Source organism: Myxocyprinus asiaticus, chromosome 24, assembly GCF_019703515.2.
Source record: "Myxocyprinus asiaticus isolate MX2 ecotype Aquarium Trade chromosome 24, UBuf_Myxa_2, whole genome shotgun sequence".
NCBI classification, from domain to species: Eukaryota; Metazoa; Chordata; class Actinopteri; order Cypriniformes; family Catostomidae; genus Myxocyprinus; species Myxocyprinus asiaticus.
Window position 1 is genome coordinate 9570042 of NC_059367.1, and position 22501 is coordinate 9592542.

Genomic DNA, 22501 nt, shown 5'->3' on the forward strand with positions numbered 1-22501 from the left:
GGGCATACACAAGCATTGCTCCTGTGACGTTGTCATAGAAGAAGATGACATTGGGAAAAACTGTTGCATTATAGAAATGGTGTTAAGACAGACAGACAGACAGACGTTAAGCATTATATAAAAATACGTTTACAAAGTTATTATAAAGCTTAAATATACTTGGTGTAAGCTAATGTTTGCTGGCCTTTCAACTGTCAAAATACCAGTTACATTTTAACACATATTTGCTGGCATAAAGTATTATTCTTAGATTTCTTTGCAATTCCAACATGTGATTCAGACAGACACCAAGGTCTAAGCAATTTGACTAAAAAAGATTTTTGGTCACAAAACAAAACATGGACAGTGGAGGCTACTGAGTACCACATGACTGAGAGTTCTTGATTATTTGATGCAGAGTCTAGATTTGTACATATTGCAAAGAGTTTAAAGCATCCCAAGTAATTTAAATGAATGTATCTGCAATATTGGAGCATGTAAAAATATGCTACAGTACCTATAAATAAAACACACAAAAACAGAGAGCAAACATGATTTATTTATATAAATTGCACTCATTATATGAAAACTGTAAGGATGGTTTTAAAATATGAAGAATTTTTTTTTTAAATAAATACTAAAGAATACACAAAAGAATACAAAATAAAAAAGAACAATCCATGATTAAAACATTAAGAACCAGGTGTCAATCTAAACAGTCTTTTATTTATGCACCCAAAGGAACAAAAGCATTGCAAATTAGATTTCATGTGGGGGGGGGGGGGGGGGACAAAAACAGCTTAGGAGATCTCCCATCTGAAATAGACAAATCAAAACATTTTAATTCAAATTTCATCACAGGAAACGTCCATGTCATTCTGCACACAGCTGGAAAAAAAAAAAAGCACAGACCTGTTTCTCTGCACTCAATGCTCATTTGTGTAAAATAAATTGTCTTTCAGATATAAATTTTAAACTTGATAAACATGCTCCCTTAGATTTCCAGCAGGGTCAGAAATTTAGAGGGATCTCGGGGGTAAAATGCAACCCAAAATAACAAAAATGCCAGCAAAATTCAAAATGTGGTGGCCAAAAACACCCTAGTAATGAATTCTGCTGTTTTTTTATTTTTATTTGTATGAATCTGAAATATTTGTTTATAGTTCTAGTTACAGCCTACATGTTATGGCATATTATGACATATGTTGATTTAATTCTTAGGGTAAGAGGTGATAAATTCTCAATCTTGAGAATTTGCATTAATGAATCAATTAAATTGAACTATTTGACATAAACAGATGAAACAGAGTTTGTTTAAATGGATAGAAAAACAATTGCCCACATAAATATATATATATATATATATAAAAGCTCCTTAAATAAAAAATAAAAAAAGAAATATTAATACAAAATATTGCCCCTTAAAGGAGTCATGAAATGGAGAATCAAATTTTTCTTGATATTTAGACATATAAGAGGTAACTGTACTGTAAAAACATACTGTACATTTCAGAACTCAAAACTTCCTCCCCAGTCTAAAAAGATCATTACAGTTGCCACCCTGCTGAAACATTATAATCCTGCTGGATTATTTTTGAATATATTCATGCACTAGGCAGATATCTTTGACCGCTTGATACATATCTTGTGCCGCTTTTAAAAGACACGGTGTCAAGTTACAACTCTGAAAGCGAGAAGCAATTCTCTTTCATTCAGCTGCTGCCTGTGTTGCTTTGAGCAAAAAAAACACATCATGGATGCGTTCTTTCGCCCATCTGCGCTATTTTTAATTGTTGGTGTATGTAAACATAGGACGTCTTTGGCGATGGACGTCTTCGACCGCTTCTGTGTGTTTCCGCCGATGTGCGCCTTCAGTATATGTGCGAGTAATTTCACTATTCTTTGGACTATGTATGTGCATTTTTTCAGCTCATGTCAACATGGATTGCTTGTGAACAGACAAAATACAATTTAAGCTTTGCAAAGGAACTGTTTTTGAAGGATTGGGCAGTTAAAAACACTTCAAAAACGTAAGAAAACCATTTCATTCTGAATATTTCAAATGTCATGACTGTTTGATAGTTCAGTGGTTCTCAACCTGGAGGCCGGGACCCACTAGGGGGCCTCAGCACACTTCCAAGGGGGCCTCAAATTGACTTAAAATTGATTTAAAAAAAGAAATATTAAAATAATCCTACTTAATTAAAATGCTAAAAAATACTTTAAGATGTATGCCTACAAATTATAAACAGACTCTTTCTGAAACTTCTAGAATAAAAAAATATTTTTTTTAATCAGACACGTCTAGTTTCAGCGAGGGGGCCTTCAAATATTGTCTTGGACAGTGGGGGGCCTTGGAGTCAAAAAGGTTGAGAACTACTGTGATAGTTTATGGTGCTGTGTGTTAACAGTTGTGCTTGAGATGAACAGTTTAATACATTCTGATGCAATGTGTCAGATGTACGTTAGGTGTAAAATAAGTTTTAAGGAGGCGCTTAGGCCAAAACAGAGCGTTTCAGACAGAGGGCCAAAAACAGGGTGGAAAATGATCATATATTACTAAATTGTGACTGTTTTGGTGCAAAAAAAAATCTTTCACAACATTATCAGTGGACCTCAAGGAAGATAATAAAATGATTAAAAATAGCACTTCATGACCCCTTTAATGAAAAAGTTAATTTAAGACATTGATTTCCAGTCATTCTTTAAGGTGATTTGTGTGCATTTTTCAATGTTTAAATAGTTTCAATGCAGAAATACCAGCTTAAAGGGATAGTTCACCCAAAAATTACAAATTTCATCATCATTTACTTACCCTCATTTTGTTCCAAACCTGTATGACTTTCTTACTTCTGTGGAACACAAAAGGAGATATTACTATTAGGCAAAATGACAGCATCAGTCACCATTTACATTCATTGTCTGGTAAAAATAGTCAATGACAGTGAATGGTGACTAAGGCTTACATACAGTGTAACAAATCCATCTGTGTTCTATGGAAGAAGGAAAATTATTCAGGTTTGGACCAACACGAGTAAATTAAGACAGAATTTCATCTTTCTGGGAAACATGTTTGAAAACAGTCATTATGTTGGCATGACAAAGCCAACATATTGTCTATTCTACAGACTTGGTTTGGGTTTTTCCAAAATTATCCATTGCAACTCCTAAAGATTTCAAGCTAAATATACCACAGACCTTCAGAATGTTCTGACTTAGTGTGCTATGTCTTTTCTAATGCCCGTTTCACATCGCAAGCGTGATCGGCGCGTGAGCAGAGCATATTATTTTCGGCATCCATAATAACAAATTAGAGCAGTCACATCAGAAGCATCAGCAGCGCATCAGAGCCTAGCGTGAGCTGCAGTGCAGCAGGGGTTTCGGCGCCGGGTCTATTTTTGCAGTGCCGCTTGCGCTCAGTTAAAGTGACCGTGCACTGTTGATGGATAAAATGAATGTGATTTGACACAAAAAAGTACACAATGCACAGAATAAGCATATATTAGTAGTCTAGTGTGTCTTTATACTGCATGAATTAGAGCACATCTGAAAAACAAATGAAAAGAAAAAAAGAAATTCCAGGAGATTTAACAAGTTACACCAATTTAAAATATTTTAATTATAGATTAAATCAGAAGTAGAGTTTATCATTTATCACTACAGTAAACTACAACTTATGAGCCTGAAAATATGAGACCAAAGGTCTATAGGTTTCAGCAATACCCATTCACAGCCAAGTTTGCTTTCACTTGTAAACACATGCACATGACAGACCGTGACGTGGTAAATTCAGAACTTACCTCATTCTTGTTCAACAATGGATGATACAAGACTGATTGTGGAAGTGGAGAAGCACAAAGTGCTCTATTGTTTACCTTTTAGATGCAAATGTGGTCCTCCTCCTCCTCATGTAAATAAGATTTCACGAAGATCAAGTTTGTAATACTAATCAATGACCCACTCATGATAACCATTTTATAAGTTATGGTCTTTATTAAAATAAATACTCACCTTACGCAGTATTTTTCTGTATAGATCCATTGATGTGATGCTATAAAAACGCTTCCAGTGTGAAAGCCCTGTCGAGTCTGCAGCTGCAGTTCCGCTGTAGTTAAGCTGACACTATGCTCACATCTCGCTCAAGCTTGTGATGTGAAACGGGCGTAACTGATTGAACTTCTAACTGATCTATCTATGTACAGTATCTGACAGTCTGTCTGATTACCTTTCTATATAGCTAGCTGGCTGTATGTCATACTGTAATGACTGTATAACCATCAAACCTTACAAACTAGTTTAAACTTTCAGACAAGGCTTTGTCAAGCCAACATCAAAGTTTGTCTTAACAAATTTTACCTATCTAGTAATTTTTGCAATTCCATTTGGTGACGCTAGTGGTGTGGATATTACCAATTCACTTTTAAGAGCCAGACCTTCCTGGTTCACGAGGTGTCCACCACACACTTAATATAGATTGTGTCATCCTTGCAGTAGGCATGCTTAGGCGACCTCAATTTCCCCAGAGGAAAGAACAGGGGACACCCGCTGGCCACATTCATCTCTGAGACAGGCCGGTGAAAGGATGCAGAGGACAGGTCGGGACGGAAAGCATCGATGACATGCTCTCTGTGGTTCTGATCTATAAGAAAGAATGTTACCTGCCAGATAAGTGCAGGAGAAGTCAATGGAAGGTCATGGAAAATGCTGATGACACAATATCAAAGAACCAAAGCAAATCTGATTCATTTCTGAACAGAAGCCACAATTAAAGGAGTCATATAATACATTTAAATATAAATATATATATTTTTTAAGATGTCCTCTTATAATGTTAATATTTAGCAGCAACATATATCTTTTGCACCAAAAATAGTTATAATTTTTTACTACCTCTTAGACCAGGGTTTCTCAACAACTGGGTCGCGACCGATCATTGTTTGCTGGGTTGCAAGATATTTTCTGTCACCAATGCTACAAATCGTTACTTTTGGTCAAGGTATCTTTACATAGCATTGCATGTGCTAGCTCCATGCATTACCATGCAAGTCTGAATGAAATCCAATCCAATCTCTGGATATCATCATTTCAGAGTGTCAGTCCCAAGTGTCACATTAAAGTGAGTAAAAAAATCAAAAAACAGTTTTCTTCATAGTGTGTTTAATGACTGAAAATGTTTGTGTATTTATGAAATTACTCAGGCTACAAATATTGGGCTACATATAAGGCCGCTATATTGTAAGCATATAAACATACCCCCCTCCCCCCAACACACACACACACACACACACACACACACACACACAAAAGTGGTTCGCCGTGGGCAAAAGGTTGAGAAACCCTGTCTTAGACCCTTTTTTGCTACACACCCTCTTTTCATGTGAAATGACAAACATTGCTCACATACATACTGCGGGTTTGCTGACGGATCCAATATAGTTTTTGATATCTGAAAGTTACAGTATGCTGTCATAGTACATCAAACTCTTTAATCTTAAAATAAACTTTTCAAAAGAATTTCAATTCCTTATGATATGACCCCTTTAATGTGTAAAGAGACAACACAGACAAAATATGCACAAAAAGATTAACTGATTTATTGATTGACAGCTTGATTTTAGAGTTTTACCTTGTGTCTGAATGGCCATGTGAGAATGGGGTCATAGTCTCCTTTCATGATAACAAAAAAAAGGGAGATGTGCGTTCCCTTTCCAACCCCATCTCCATTCAAATAAAGCCGCATACATACTTTAAATCCATACCTGGTGGTGTAGAAAGCTGTAAAACAAAATTCATTGTCATTTCCATGTGAACCGTGATGGATTTTAGTTAAAACTCTGAGCATAGACAGCCTTAAAAATAGCTGTATAACCAGGCAGCCTCTTTCAACTCAAGAATCAAACGTGGCTTTCTTAATGACTGTTGTATTGGAGGAATTGTTATTGTGATATCCTATTCTGTAATGACAGGTAGAAAAACAAGTCAATGAAATTGCCTTCGGTTGTTCACTCTTTCTCTTTCTGTCTATTACTGTTGTACTCACACAGACATATAAACAAACATTTGCGGAAGCACTGAAAACAGAATGTTTTTTTTTTCTTCTTTTTGCTGGTTCTGGCTCAATTTTTAGCACTGGTCGTATGAATAGGCATAGATTCTACATTAATATAAAATAACAACTAACATTTATTCAACACATCCTTTGATGAGTTGAGGATGATGCATTAAAGTATTCAGTATGTAACTGTTTTGCTTCAGCTTAAAAATTAGGGGACCTATGATGCCAGTGATATATTGATTGCATCAACTGAAACTGCAAATGGTTCATGCTTACAAAATTAAAACACAGTGAAAGCTTCGGCCAGGGGGAACATTATCAGAGAATAACAAATAGGTCTATTCCTCCTTTGTGTGAGTAACATAACCTATTTGTTATTCACTGATAATGTCCCCCCTGGCCGAAGCTTCCATTGTGCATTATTTTTCTAAGCATGTACCATTTGCAGTTTCAGTTGACACAATAAACAAGTCTGTTCCTCACACAAAACTATTGTATAGCTTTAGAAGACTTCGAATATAGCACACAAGTCACATGGACTCTTTTTACACTGCTTTTATGTCTTTTTGGAGCTTAGAAGCCCTTGGTCACTGTCTACCTTCATTGTATGGAAAACATCTTCTTTTGTGTTCCATGGAAACAAGAAAATCATTCAGGTTTGGAACGATATGAGGTGAGTAAATGATAATGTTTTTGTTTGAATGTTTGTTTGATTGTTTGTTTCGTGATCTTTACCTTTACATTTCAGTATGTTCCTCACACAAAGCCATTGAAGGCCTAAAATATAGCATACTGCATGATAAGCATGGACCTCTTTTATGCTGCTTTTATGTTGTTGTTTTTTTAAGCTTGACAGCCACTAGTCCATTTCTACCTTTGTTATATGGAAAAGAGCAGTGTGAACATTCTATCTAACACATCCTTTTGTATACCATACAGGTTTTGAATGACATGAGAGTGAGTAAATCATATATTTTAAGTTTTTGGGTGAACTACTCCTTTAATTTTCAGTCTGTTCCTCATACAAAGCAATTGAAATAAAGCAATTTTATGGTGCTTTTTCTTGCCTGACAGCTCCTAGTTACTGCCTACTTTCATTGTATGCAAAACATTCTTCAAAAATTCTCCTTTAGTGTTCCACAGAAGAAAGAAAATCATATGGGTTTGGAACACAAGGGTGAGACAGAAACACAGATTTTTCATTTTCAGGTGAACTTTTTCCTTTAAGAACAGCTCAGAAGACATGTGCTTTGGTACCTGGTGAATACTGACTGATCTTTTGCCCGGTGGCTGCCTCTCTCAGTCTCTGGCTGACATCACACAAGCGCCAGAGAAAGGTGCCATCATACGAAACGTCCTCCTGGATGCTGATAGACTGCTGTAAGGATGCGATGCACATGTCTTTCCTGACCAGTCGTTGGTGCAGCTCGGCTACCTAAAATGTGATGGAAAACCATTATCATGGATGAATTACTGTACCCAAAGGTACAGATTGGCTCACTGAAAAAGCGCAATAATAATGCATCATAATGGGCCTTCAGAGCTGGTTATGGTTGGTAGCATTGTACGAGACATTTCGAGATACAGTAACAGAAAGTGATGATTCCAGCCTATTAGAAACATCCTTTTTTCCACAACAGCTCCTGCAGAATTGTCAGACAAGTCTCTTTTCTACAACTTATCACCCGCACCCTTATTCTTACTTCAACTTATCTCTTCATTTTCAGCATTTCAAGAGTGTCTTTGCTGCTCAAGTGTTAAATAACACCTCCAGGTCGAGTCGAACATCAGAACACAGTCGCCGTAATCGTTGTTTATCACCATGTGGTGTAAAGATGATCATATAAATAATCATTCCATCTCTCAAGTCCCAAAAAAGGAATATCTTTGTTAGTTTTATGCAAGCTCTGAACATGAATTCTACAGCCTAGCTTTTTAGGACAAATAAATGCCAAATCAAATGGAAACAAATGCATTTCAAAGATTCTTATATGGCAGTTCAGCTCTTTTGTACCATAAACACATTAATTATATTCCAACATATTGCAGATTCACAGTGGGAGAGCTAGTTAACAGCCATAGGATGCATCAAAGTAATACAATTTTGAATTCGTTGTTGCATTGAAATACACACAGTGGAATGCCAGCTCTGTTGATTTAGATTATCCAGTGTGGGAAAAAAACTTGATCCAGGACTGTGTGCCTTTCAGAGTTTAATTGAGAATGCCTTGCACTGTACAAACAGGATGTAGAATTGTAAATCAAATTTGAATTTAGGGAGGTATGATAAAAAATAAAAAAATACATCAAATATCTGTTGTAAGTTTAGTTAGTTTTTAATAATACTTGTATTAAAATTATTTTATTTTAATACCTACTGATTTTTCAGCACAAATTACCTATAAACTTATCATACACAAACATATGAGGTATTTCCAGACACACTGGATGATACTGATGATCCACAATTTATTTAAACACAAAGGAAAAACATATTTTCATGTTTTTGTTACTTCAAACCAGGCATATATTTTTTTTTCTCTTCAAAATTATGTATTTTGAGAGAGTTACACATCTTTCCATTGTAGAATAAGACAATGGTAAATAATCCAGTGGTCCATCGAACATGATCACATGGGAAATCAACATGCTAGTTCCAAACAGAGGTTGACCGATAGTGGATTTTGCCAATATCGATATCCAAGGTGGCTAATAACCGATTAATCAGTCAACAGTTTAAAAAAATAAATTAAAAAAATTATAGAATGATTAAACATTTCTTAGTCTTTCCTTACTATGAGGGGCACAGAAATAAGAGGCACCAAGAGCAAAAAATTTATAAAATCCCAAAAATTATTTATTGTGCAACCAAAATCCCAATAATAACCAGAAAAAGTACGATTTGGTGCATAACTATAAACAAGAAATACAGCCAAAAATACACCAGGGACCTGGCTCTGTTACAATTCTCTATATTTACCAAATTAAGCTTTTTATAGCCTATATATTCACCAGATGAAGAGTTTTGTATATATACAGTATTAGTGCTGTCAATCAATTAAAATAATTAATCGCGGTTAATCGCATACTTTTTCATAGTTAATCGCAATTAATCTCAGATTTGAAAAGTGCTGAAATTTGACTCTAAATATACTTATTTTCCTGTTAAAATGCATGTATTTCAATCTTAGGAAAGAAAACAATACAATATGTAACAATATAACGCTTTATTAACATTTTCCAAACAAAGCCTTCCACAGTATAAAGATAGAAATGCATTAAAATAGCACCAATTCAAGTAACATTAAACTTTCCCAAAGTCAAAGTGGGAGTTTGACTAAATGAAAGAACTAGTCCCAACACAGGTTGCATATTCAATGCAAAGGACATTAAATCTCTTAAACTCTCATCCCCCACAATAATAATCTGTCAGCAGACTTTGGCTATAAACTTTGTTTCAGCAATCGTGAAGCCGTGTTCCTGATTTGCGTCAGGGCGTCAGCGTCCGCTTTGAACTACAGTACATATGAAAAACCGCTTGCAGACAAAAACGTCTCATTCTGCATTTTGGTGATAGTTAAGACTTGGCGTCTTCTGTGGTAATTAAAATGCACCTTCCTTAGGCTTAAAACGTCATTTCTGTTATAAGCCCCACCTTGTTTTGTACAACAAATAGTGTCAAGAGCTCCTTTCTCCATCATTTGATCCCTGACATGGCTGTTGTGTGTGTTTGAGGTGTATGCTTCAAGTATAATGAGTCCGGGTGGACACAAGTTTCCGCCCTTCTAATCAGTGTTTATGTTGGTTTATGCTTTATTAACGGTAAACGTGTTAATTGCGATTAATAAAAATTATCGCATGCGTTAACGCGTTAATTTTGACAGCTCTAATATATATATTTCACCAGATGAGGTTTATTGATGAGTAATAAAAAAAAAATATCGGCAGAGATTTTTGACAATAACCAATAGTTCCAAAAAGCAACTATCGGCACCGATTAATCGGTAAAACCAATATATCGGTGTTACGGGTAAGGGATGGGCAAGGAGGAGGCGGGAACTGGTAGAACAGTCAACGTAAACTTTAATGACAGAAATGAACTTAAAACAACATAAAACACATAGATACACACACACACACAGCGGCTGTGTGTGTCTCTCTCTCGAACTGGCATCCCCGGCTCCTCTTTATCCCTCTCCCGCTAACTGGGCTGATCCAGCACCGGGTGTCCATCGTTACGGCCCGGCCACCCCCTCCTCCTCCTCACAATCGGTCTACCTCTAGTTCCAATGATCATGTACCCTAAAATCGATCCATTCTTTTAAATTACTGACAAGTACCATCTCCCATCAGACATTTTTGTTGCAGTTCAAATGCATTTACCTATCCCTGTGGCACTATTGATAGCGTGTTGAGCGAGCAATCTCAGAGACATGTGTTTGGGTCCCATGGAAATCAGGAAGTAAACGTATTCATTTAAACAGTGGTAAGCACAATTCAGAGGTTGCGTTTTAGCTCTAAAATTACATTTTTACTCCACTGACAGTTGGTCTAGGGTTGGGGTTTGATTAGAAAGTAGGGTTAATAAAATATGCATTACTGTTGACTGTATTACATAATTTACAAATAAAAATACAACTCGCTTTTGGGGCTACCCATTGGGCATTTCACTTCAACACACTTCCAAACACTTTCAGCTTCGCCCACTGGTAACAGTGGTCATTTTGGACTCGGGAAAAAGTGTTTAGTTCTGGAAGTTACAGTATGTATTCATATTACATTAAGCTCAAAGCTCATTATATGCCCCCTGTTAACCCAAATGGCACCATCCGCCTGGAAGTGTGTTTGTGTATTGCAAGCTGTACCAACTTTAATGTTTTACTTTTATTGCAGAACTTACCTTTGTTTCTAAGTGCAGAATGATCTGCTGGTTATTCTGGTTGTCTCTATCCAGTGCAACCACACTGAGCTGGGTCTTCTCCACCTCTTGGTTCAAAGCGGAGATGATATTCTCCATAATCTGGACTCTCTGCTGTAGGGCGTCCAGTTGCTGTCCTACAGCAAGTTCAGCCTGGTCGTCGTGGAGGCTGAAGGCCTTATCAGTCATTCCTGGGTCTCCTCCATCGGCCTCGATCTCACCTTCACTTTGAGAAGCAAGAGAAGCACCATTCTGTCCAGGATGAAGATAGTCCAGAGCGATTTCATGGTGGCCTCCCTCAGGTTGGGAATGAAAGGTACGCTGAAGAGTCCTGGTGACTTCCAAGAGAAGCTGGAGATGACCAACGTGACTGCAGGACTCGTGCTCTTTTACCTTGTCTGAATTACCCTGAAATAAAAGGCGATGGCAAGTTGTAGCAACTATTTTTCCTCTTCAGAGTTGCAATTTTCATGTGATATGAACCTCTAGCAAAAAAAAGGTTGATTAAGCTTTGTATTCTGTTTCACAAGACTTATATAAAAAAAGTTTAGAGGATCTCGATTAAAGGAATATTCTTTCCCAAAATGAAACTTTTGTCATAATTTAATCACCCACATTCTGACCCTGTATTATTTTCTTACTTCAGTGAAATACATAGGGAGGTGTTAAGAAGAATGCTCAAGCTTCTGTTTTCCATACAATGAAAGTGGATGGTGATTTATACTGCCAAGCTCCAAAATTACAAAAAACAAAGTACCATAAAAGTGTGATAAAAACAGTCCGTATGACTTGTGCGCTACATTCCAAGTCTACTGAAGCCATATGCAGCTTTGTGTGAGGAACAGACCGAAATTTTAGTAATTGTTTTCTTATAATCTGGCAGTACAAATCAACCATCTTCTTTCACTTTATGGAAAACAGAAGTTTTGACATTGTTCCCAATGTTCCCGAAAAATCAAAGATCTCCTTTCATGTTTCATGGAAAAAAGGAAATAATACAGGGTTGAAATGGCATGAAGGTGAGCAAAAAAATAATTTTTGGGTAAGCTATTACTTTAACGTACTTATACAGGTGCTGTTACTACAAGACCAACCTTAAAAGGACAACCGACTTCGGAAAAAATGCATGGCTCTTTCTTTTTGGAGTTGCTTTGGGGATTATTCTTCAAAAGAAACACAGAAAAAATAGATTAGAAATGTTCTCTATCGTTAATATTTAGTAATTCATCAAAACCAGCAGTTCTACAGTACCTTTTGCCGTTTCTCTGTCTTTAATGTCTTCTTATCAACTGAATTGGGACATACATGCTTCTGTGAAGACAGAAAAAAAATGTTTCTTGCAGTGTTGAAGGTTTGACACAAACAGTGTTTAGCCACAAATATCTAATTCTGACTTTTTATCTTAATTTGTGGCAAGAAATGCATTGCATTTGAGGATATCTTGACTAATGTGTGGCATTTGAGGTTTGGCGTCTAAATTCACTGGATTTCTGCCTTTTTTTCGCCTCTTTATTCCTCTAATCCATGTCCCGGAGTGCAGGTCCCGATGGGTGAAAATGAAAGAAAACAGTAATATGGGACAGCAGTGAACACTGGAGACTGTGGCTTAAAACCGAGCTACGGGACTCTACCAAGGGCACACTGACCCAGAGTCACTCTTCCAACAAGGGAAGAGGAAAAATATCTAGCACTATAGGCCTTTTTGCAAATGTTACCCAACCATATGTATCATATATGCATTATCTATATGGGTTGTTGATGTGACGCTCATTTTTCCCTCGGATCTATAAAGTTTACAAAATTGAAAAACACATTACAAATGTAATTCACACATAACAATTACTTTAATACACTTCAACTATGGTGAACATGTTTTTAATTTTGGAGTTCAAAGACATTTTGATATTTTTTCTGAGGCCTAAAGTACAAATTTTGTAAGTGATGTAACCATCTAGAGACAGTAAACAAAATATATACAAAATAAAAGTGTAATTAAAAGCTGAAATTCTTGAAAAAAAGTATAATTTTGGGATAATCTTTTACTATTATTTCTTAAGAAAAAAAAAAAAACAGTTAAACGCCTTTGTTTTGAAATATTATAAATATTTTTTAAAAAATGTGTCCACCAAAGTCCTGTGGTGTTACCAACATGCAGGTAGCCATTCTGTTTTCATGTAACAAAAAACTAAGTTTTGATTAATTGATATTTGAGCTTATTTCTACATTGGAAACCACTTGACATTTTTAAGCCGTTTTAACCTTTTTTTAAATAAATGCTATAAATGTAAAATGTATAAGCCCAACATGGACAAAAGATGACATTTCAACAACCTTGACACATGTGTTTTAAACTAGGTTTTTAAAAGTTCTCATTTTTACCACCTCAGACAACCTTATTTGTCAGTGAAATATTATATTTATAATATTTCAAAACAAAAGCGTTTAACATTTCTTTTTTTCAAGAATTTCAGCTTTTAATTACACATAATATTATTTTGTATATATTTTGTTTACTGTCTCTAGATGGTTACATCACTTACAAAATTTGGAGTAACTAACTTTTACAGTACTGTGACAGTAGATAAGTTCACACTCATAGCCAAGCGAAATAATAAAACACACTTTCCTAAACTGTCCTCTCTCTCAAGTAATGTTGGGAAGTCCAGCATTTCCATACCTGGAGCTCTCTAGGTGTCAGGACAGCTGAGCAAGAGGGACATGTATTCTTGTTGTTTGGACAGCCTCTTTCTAGATGTGTGGCCAGTGTCTTTCTCTGCACCATTATGCCACAACCAATGTTGCAGGGGATCAAGGCATGTTCACACTGACTCTGATGTTCCTGTTGAGTGAGTAATTCAGTATGGGTGAATTATTCCTTCAAGCAACTTTGATTATTTCTATAAACAGTGTCAAGAAAAATTATGTGAACCCTTTGGAATTACCTGAATTTATGTAAAAATGTGTCTTAAAACCTGGTTTGACCTTCATCTAAGTTACAATAATGAAAAAATGTTTTAACTAATAACACACAAATTACTGTATTGTTCTTATACATACTGAATACATTATTCAAATATTCACAGTGTAGGTTGGAAAAAGTATGTGAACCCCTAGGCTAATGATGTCAACAAAAGCTAATTAGAATCAGGTGTTGGCAAACCTGGCATCCAATTAATGAAACGAGATTGGAGGTGTGGGTTAGAGCTACTTTGACTTATAAAAAGCACTAAAGCATTTTTAGTTTGCTATTCACAAGAAGCATCTACTGATGTGGACCATACCTCGCAAAGAGATCTCAGAAGACTTATGATCAAGAATTGTTGCTTTGCATCAAGCTGGAAAGGGTTACAAAGTTATCTTGAAGAGCTTAGATATTCATCTGTCCACAGTTAGACAAACTGTCTACAAATGGAGATGATTTAGTACTGTGGCTACTCTCCCTAGAAGTGACTCAAAGGCCACACAGCAGAATGCTCAATGAGGTAAAAATCAAATTAAAAAAAATAACCCAAGAGTGACAGCTAAATACTTGAATGAATCATTGGAACTGGTCATGAGTCTACTATATGGAAAACATTAAACAGGCATGGTGTTCATGGCAGGACACCACAAAGGAAGCCGATGCTTTCCAAAAAAACATTGATGTGCGCCTGAATTTTGCCAAAGAACACCTTGACACTCAACAACGCTACTGGGAAAATGTTTTGTGGACTGATGAAACTAAGGTTGAATTGTTTGGGAAGAACATGCAGCACTTCCTATGGTGTAAAAAGGGAACCACACACCAACATGAAAACTTCATCCCAATGGTGAAGTACAGTGGAGGGAGCATCATGATTTGGGGCTGCTTTGCTGCTTCAATCCTGACCGTTTATCAAGATACGGTATCCTACAGGATAATGTCAGGGTGGCTGTGGGCCAGCTGAAGCTCAGTAGAAGTTAAGTGATGCAGCAGGACAATGACCCTAAACATCGAAGTAAATCCACTAGAGAATGGCTTAAAAAAAAAAAGAAAATCCACCTTTTGGAGTAGCCCAGTCAGAGCACAGACCTGCTCTGGAATGACCACAAGAGAGCCGTTCACACCAGACATCCTAAGAATATGGCTGAGCTGAAGCAGTTCTGTAAGGAAGAATGGTCTAAAATTCCTTCTGAACACTGTGGACATCTAATCCACAGCTACTGAGATGTGTTCAATAAAGACATGAAAGATTACCATCGTGTTTGTCTATACTTGTGACTTTGATGAAGATGAGATCACATTTTATGACCAATTAATGTAAAAGAAAAAAAAAAACAGCCAATTCCAAAGGGTTCACATACTTTTCCTTGCCACTGTACCTAAACAACCTCAAAAACTTCAAAAAATGTGTATAATTTTCCTTATGACCTTATGATTTTCACTGAAAAACATAAAACATACACCACAACCACAGTCACGATCCACGTGTTTCTGTTCTAATAGGGAGGTTTGGAACAATATGATATTCTCAAAGGGCTTTTAGACTCTCGAGAGCAGCGACAAAGTAAAAAAAAAAAAAAAAAAAAAACATGAACACAAAAGACTTCCATTAGGCAGCCATGAGGCTCACATTGAACAGTCTACAGTCTCTACGCTACAAAATACTGACCTCTAAAACAAGAATGCAAGGCTCTTTAAAGGCTAAGTATGAGTTTGTTATTGTTCTGTCAGACTGAGAATTGATTCAATACACTGGGGAACATCTGTGCAAAAGTTCTAGTGAAAAGCAGCTTTATGATTAATATATTAATAGTCGGTTCATGTTATGCAATAACCGCAAAGCCACCATGTACCAATTCCTGTAAAATAGCATCTTGTGGTTGTAACTAAGTATTGCTGCCTACCCCGAATCCAGTGAATATTTTTTTTTTTTTTTTAAGAGTTACACTGATTTAAACATTTTATTGAACCAAAAACTACTAAAGTTGATAATGTGATCAATACAAGCCCTTTGATCAACTAAACATTGATTTTGACTCATTTGAATTGCAAAAAAAAAAATAAATAAATAAATAAATAAATAAATTGACAGCATTACAATATTCCCACTAGCTTTGTAAGTTAGGTTTTACCTAATAGGTTTGTAGCTTTGTGGCTGTGTACTACCATCCCAAATAAGACCCTGCCTTTGCCCTACGATCTGTGGCCTTACATATTTTGGTTCAATGTTCTAATCTAAACCAGTGGTTCTCAACTGGTCAAGCAGTGACCAAACACAGTACCAAAATCTTTCATCTTTGGATCGCAAGCAACTAGTTCGGACCTGAGCATCTCAAAGAGAATGTTTCCCATGCAAAAAATACAAATATATAAATAATCATTTCTGTGGTGACAATGGAAAAGTACCTCAAAGTTCTTCAGGGTGCTTCTCCAGGGGCAGCCTTGGTTAGCACAGTGAACTTTCAGATCTAAAATTTCCTTATTAATAGCTGCATCATTGAAGAACTGCATTTTAAACAAGAGGGGAAATTATAAAAAACATCCAAACATGAGTCACAATCCTTCCACTGTCTAAACAAACCTACACAATGGTAAGAAAAAGTAAATGTGAGCACATGTTTGTAGCTAAGACATATAGATAGATTATAGAAATGGTGTTTGGATGGATGGATGAATGGATGGATGGATAGAACTGCAAAGTAGAAAACACATAAAAAATATGAGTTTTATTACTTGGTCAAGAGTCAGTACACTAGTGTCATTTTCAACGCTTGGATCCTCTTCTTTACATTTGGTGCACACAAGGTCCTTGTTGTTTCTGTGTGAAATGCCATTTGTTAGCAACATAAACATATAAGGTATAGGCCCATGTTTAAGGGATAAAAGGTATAAAACATTTAAACAAACATTAAAGGAATATTCCAGGTTCAATACAAGTTAAGCTCAACCAACAGCATTTGTGGCATAATGTTGATTACCAATAATAATAATAATAATAATAATTTCGACTTGTCCCTCCAAAAATCTGGGTTACAGTGAGGCACTTATAATGGAAGTGAATTGGGCCAATTTTTGGATTGTTTAAACAGAAATTTAAAGCTTATAATTTTATAAAAAGTACTTACAAAAAACTGTGTTATTTGAGCTGTAAAGTTGTTTATGTCATGATTTTTACAGTCGTTTTAGGTTTTAGTGTTTACGGCATTATGTCATCGTGGCAACGAAGTTGTAAAATTGGATATAACTTATGCAGAAAAGGTTAACAAGCACTTTTATCACACTAAAATCATGTGAACACGCAAATTGTTTAAATTTGATGGCAATACTTTCGAAACAGTGAGTATTTAAACGTTTACGAATTGAAATTAATTTCTGTGGTAATCAGCATTGTTCCAAAAATGCTCTTGATTGAGCTTGACTTGTATTGAACTCTGAATATTCCTTTAACATTTAAGGTAAATAGAGTATAGAGCAACTTTAGTCTCACTACCACCAGTAAAAAAATCTGAAAACACTTTCTTTAAATAGTCTTTATTATGACAGTAAAGTCATCAAAACTGTAAGACAATAACACTTACTATAACACAAACTCATTGTATTTTTGTGTCACACAACCATAATTATCACCCAAATATAAAATTACTACCAAACCGAAAATAAAACTGCAAGAGCCTGTATGAAATCAATGGCCATGCCAGCCATGTCTTGAGTGTTGTAAGTGAAACTGCACCTGTTCTGCTCTAATGATTCTCTTACCTTACCAACCAGTTGACGCAGGCGAGGCAGTAACGGTGACCGCACACCGTTTGATGCGCTTTATTAAGTACATTATTACAGTTGCTGCACAAGTACTTCTCCTTCGGGACTTCATCACAGATGCTCTGAGGGAAACCTGACGGGTACTCATTCTCACCCGGTGTTGACGAAACCCCGTTTAATGACGGATCTGATACTGCTGATCCAGAAGCCATTGAGTTTAGATTAGTTCGTGTCTGTACCAACAGCACGTTATGATGACATATTGATATTGCTTTTACTTTTCGTTGTATACCCGTGGTAAAAAAACACCACGGGGTTCCCCCGTTTTAAAACACCCGGAAATAAAATTGCGCTGCTAACGTTTTTATTTCAGCCCGTTTATTAGCAACGTTTATATGGATATTGATAATAATTTAGAAAACATTATGTGGCCTATTTTCAAATGACAACTGAAAGTGATAAAAACGCTTTTAAAAAAACTAGCTGTGTTTCAAACCCTTGCGAGCTGCCTACTCAGGGGGCGTATACGTTTTTCGTCCGTCCGCACTGTATTTCAATTGTCTTTGTATGTAAACACACGCCTGATGGACTTCTTTGACCGTTGCGCCGCGACTTGCTGTGTTATCAGCGTCTCGTGCAGGAGCGTTTTTTAGACACAGTACCAAGTAAAAAAAGAACTTTAAATGTTAGAAACGCGTCTCGAGACACCTGCTGCGTTCTGTTCGGTTCGTTGCGCCTTGCTTTTTAGCGCAAGAAAGTGTTCGGTCTTTCATTCAAAACCCGAAGCGTTCTGTATAAAGTTTAACTGATTTTCAATTGTGACGCCGTCTTAAAACGCAACGCACGTCGTACTCGACCCCACGCAAAGCGAGACGCGACGCAAGTATGACGCACGTCTGGCACAACGGAACGCGAGAGCGTGTTCAGTGTCAACTTCTCAAAAACGCTGTTTGGGAACGCGCCATTGATGCCCAAAAATCCTATCTACTTTAGGTAGGCAGCCCGCGTGGTTTTGAGACACCTCTCTATCTTATATATATATATATATATATATATATATATATATATATATATATATATATATATATATATATATACATATATATATACATTTTTTTTATTTTTTAAAAAAATACAAAGTATGAGTACAACAAAATGGCATAAATAGTCAATTTTCAAACAAGAAACTGACATGGAAGGCTCAACACATCAGAACCAGATTAAATCCTAGACAGATGAAAAAAAAAAAAAGAAGAAGATGGGGGCAGAATCATTTCTACAGTAAATTATACATTACAAGGAGATCAGACTTTTTGTAAGGGCTTCTGAAAAGTGTTTTAATTCATTTCTGAATATAATAAACAGCGGAGGGGATTTAAAGAATCTACATTTATGTATCAAATATTTTGCCAATATTATAATTTTATTAATCAAATAAAACAAAACATCGCAGTCTTTGGTTATCCCATACATTATAGTTTGTAAAGTGAAAGTGAAACTATCAACACCTCTCTATCTTTCTTAGAACTTGGCCGTAGATCACCGTCATATCCGTAGGCACACGGAAAGTCCCATGAGAAAACTACCTGATGTTCCGTTGTGGGGCAGGTTTTCAAATTTGTTTTGGTTAATTTCATGTTCATCTGTGTCTGTTATTAATAAATGTGGTGTGTTTGACATTTGCACGTCATAAGCTCAAAATGTAGTGCAGTTATTTAAGAGTAACAGTCCCTGAGGTATTTATTTGGATATATATGCCCATATATAAAAAGATCTATTTTGAATAATTACACATAGAGCCTATATGCCTGTGTGATGTTATATCACAATAATTCATTCATTCATTGTCACAGACTTTTCAATAGTACCTGACTTATCTGGATATTGTACATGTCTATCTTTGTCATTGTAAAGCCTATTCTGTGGGCTGTATTTCTGAGTAATTTTAAAATGGATCACTCATGAATCTTGATTGTAATGGTAATGGCTAATTTCAAGTTGTGCAATGAATACAAAGGGAATCCTGAATGAGATTTTGACCAAAAGTGGTGCTGGTGGTTTGTGATGAATAGCACATATGTGGTGAGAAAATCTACGGTGTCATTTATACTCTGTAAAACTTTTCTTGTTAAATAACATCACATTCATGCCTCGATTATATTATGATCTAATTGACCTAAAGAGTTGATGCTTCACTTGCAGTGCCTTATAGAATCATCCACCCACATACTGTAAACCCTAGACTCACATAGAGAATTTATTATTGATCATGTGAACATCATATCATTTCAAGAGACAGTGGAAATACCCCAGGAATCTCTTACTTATGATTTAATAAGCAGTGCAATGTGTGACGTGCAAAGAAAACTTGTCAGAAAAACGCTGTCAAGAGACTAGTCAGGTTTTTTTATATATATTATGGGTACATACAGTGGGACTAAGACCACATCTGCAATATATATATATATATATATATATATATATATATATATATATATATATATATATATATATATATATATATACTGATGAGCCAAAACATTATGAACCCTCACAGGTGAAGCAAATAACGTTAATGGTCTCCTAACAAGTCTACATGTCATTGTCTGGGTAGATTAGATGGTAAGCGAACAGTTAGTTCTCATGTTGAATGCAGGAGAAATGGGCAGGAGTACCTGAGCGACTTTGACACGGGCCAAATTGTTATGGCCAGAAGACTGGGTCAGAGCATCTCTGAAATGGCAAGGCTTGTGGGGTACTCCCGGTCAGCAGTGGTGAGTACCTACCGACTGTGGTTCGAGGAGGGACAAATCACAGACTGGTGACAGGGTGTTGGGTGCCCAAGGCTCATCGATGCCCGAGGGTAACGAAGGCTATCCCATCTGGTCTGAACCAACAGAAGGTCTACTGTGGCACAAGTCACAGAATAGTTTAATGATGGTTATGGGAGGAATGTGTCACAACACACAGTGCATAGTACCCTTCTGCATATGGGGCTGCGAAACCGCATACCTGTTAGGGTGCCCATGATGACCCCTGTTCACCATCAAAAGTACCTACAATTGGTACGCGAGCATCAGAACTGGACCTTAGAGAAGTGGAGTAACGTCACCTTGTCCTATGAGTCCCGTTTTCTTTTACATCATGTGTGGGCCGTTTACCTGGGGAAGTGATGGCACCAAGATGCATTGTGGGGAGACGACAAGCTGGTGGAGGGAGTGTGATGCTCTGGGCAATGTTCCGGCCATTCATATGGACGTCAGTTTGACGTGCCACCAACCTAAACATCGTTGCAGACCATGTACACCGCTTCATGGCAATGGTATTCCCTGATGGCAGTGGCCTCTTTCAGCATAATAATGCGCCCTGCTGCACTGCACACATTGTTCAGGAATGGTTTGAGGAGAATGATGAAGAGTTTAAGGTTTTGCCCTGGCCTCCAAATTTCCCAGATCTCAATCCAATTGAGCATCTGTAGGATGTGCTGGACCAACAAGTCCGATCCACAGCGGATTCCCCTCACAACTTACAGGACTTGAAGGATCTGCTGCTAATGTCTTGGTGCCAGATATCACAGGACACCTTCAGGGGTCTTGTAGAGTGCATGCCTCAGCGGGTCGGTGCTGTTTTGGTGGCACGCGGAGGACCAACAGCATATTAGGAAGGTGGTCATAATGTTTTGACTCATCATTATATACATTTTGCATATGGCTCCATGCAGCACTATATTTAGAGTGATATTTGGCGCTTAATAATGCAGCTCTGCTATCGCACCAAACTTGAAGAATTCTGAACAGCCGCCCCCACATTTGAGCAGCAAATGTGTAACTTGTAGAATTCTTCAAAACTGTAGATTTTCCTCAATATTTGGAAGTCCTGGAAGGGGAATAAGGTGGGCCACAGGTCTGGTGTAAACTTTATCCCTTACTTGAACCTCAGCCATTCAGACACATCCATCTTTTCTTGACAGGACCTTTACCACTCGACTTACAGGCCACTGGGACCATGGTAAGTTGGGGTCAGTTACCATTACCACTGTATCTAGGGCTAGAGACTCTGTTAGTTGCTGTCATTTGTAGCAGGACTAAAGCATTGGCAGGTAATCACATAGCTATCGAACCCAGAACTGATCTATGAAATTCTGGCAATGTCACCATCTACGGCATCCTATTGTTTCAGGAGCACATAAGGCTTGTGGCAAAGAAGCATCCCACCAACCCACGAGGAGCATATTCGGAGTTACAGGATCTAGATTGGCCACATCAGCTGAAGCATACCCAAGAGGCTTGGAATTTAGAATTCCTTCCACTTTGACTAGGATGGGGTGAAGTACATCCTCTGACAATGGTTGACTTCCCACAGCAACCTGCAGAGCGCCCTTAGTGGAAAGAATCTCCCACTCCCAGATCCCTCCAAAATGCAGAGCATTGGGGGGTTGAATCTAAACTCAATCTGATAGCTTGCAAGTTGCTGTTTAAGCTGTGGTTCTAACTCCTCGAAGGCTGTTCGGATTTCCCTATCAGCTCCCTGAAATTCATGCCTTGATCCAAAAAGATCTCTGCTGGTTTGCCTTGCCGGGCAATTAAACTATGGTGGGCAACAAGAAGGCATCTGTGTCCATAGAATTCAGGAGATCCAAGTGAACTGCACATGTTGTTAGGCACTTAAATATCACTCCCCAGAGTTTCTCATTTCGTCTGCCTATCTTCACAACGAATGTCCCGAAACAGTCAACACCCATAGAAAAGAAAGGTGGGCAGAAGTGTCGAAAGCAGGCTTATGATAAATCTGCCATTTGAGGAACTCTGGGTTAACATCTCCAACTCTG

The 22501-nt window shown here is 37.1% G+C and overlaps 1 protein-coding gene across 3 annotated transcripts; it reads right to left on the reverse strand.

Annotated features, from left to right (window-relative positions):
- Positions 1-556: 556 nt before the first annotated feature.
- LOC127415154 (TNF receptor-associated factor 1-like) lies at positions 557-18621 on the reverse strand. 3 transcript variants are annotated; one of them, XM_051653755.1, is made up of 11 exons: positions 17671-18621; positions 16648-16732; positions 16321-16419; positions 13630-13791; positions 12204-12263; positions 12047-12115; positions 10935-11360; positions 7292-7469; positions 5606-5754; positions 4390-4637; positions 557-795 (listed from the first exon to the last, which is right to left on the reverse strand). In XM_051653755.1, exons 1-10 carry the CDS (start codon positions 17883-17885, stop codon positions 4422-4424), a joined length of 1659 nt encoding a protein of 552 aa, XP_051509715.1. In that variant the 5' UTR covers positions 17886-18621; the 3' UTR covers positions 557-795; positions 4390-4421. The 3 variants fall into 3 exon arrangements, with proteins under 3 accessions (XP_051509715.1, XP_051509714.1, XP_051509713.1); XM_051653754.1 differs by having other exon boundaries at positions 557-2831; XM_051653753.1 differs by having other exon boundaries at positions 557-4637; positions 17671-18620.
- Between the last annotated feature and the right edge of the window lie 3880 nt (positions 18622-22501).

Coding starts and splice junctions, on each gene's coding strand:
- LOC127415154 (XM_051653755.1), bottom strand. CDS start 17,885: ATGGCTTCTGGATCAGCAGTATCAGATCCGTCATTAAACGGGGTTTCG. Junction 12,264..13,629: donor TGACACCTAGAGAGCTCCAG/GTATGGAAATGC, acceptor CTGTCTTCACAG/AAGCATGTATGTCCCAATTC. Junction 7,470..10,934: donor TTCTGCACTTAGAAACAAAG/GTAAGTTCTGCA, acceptor ATCACATTTTAG/GTAGCCGAGCTGCACCAACG.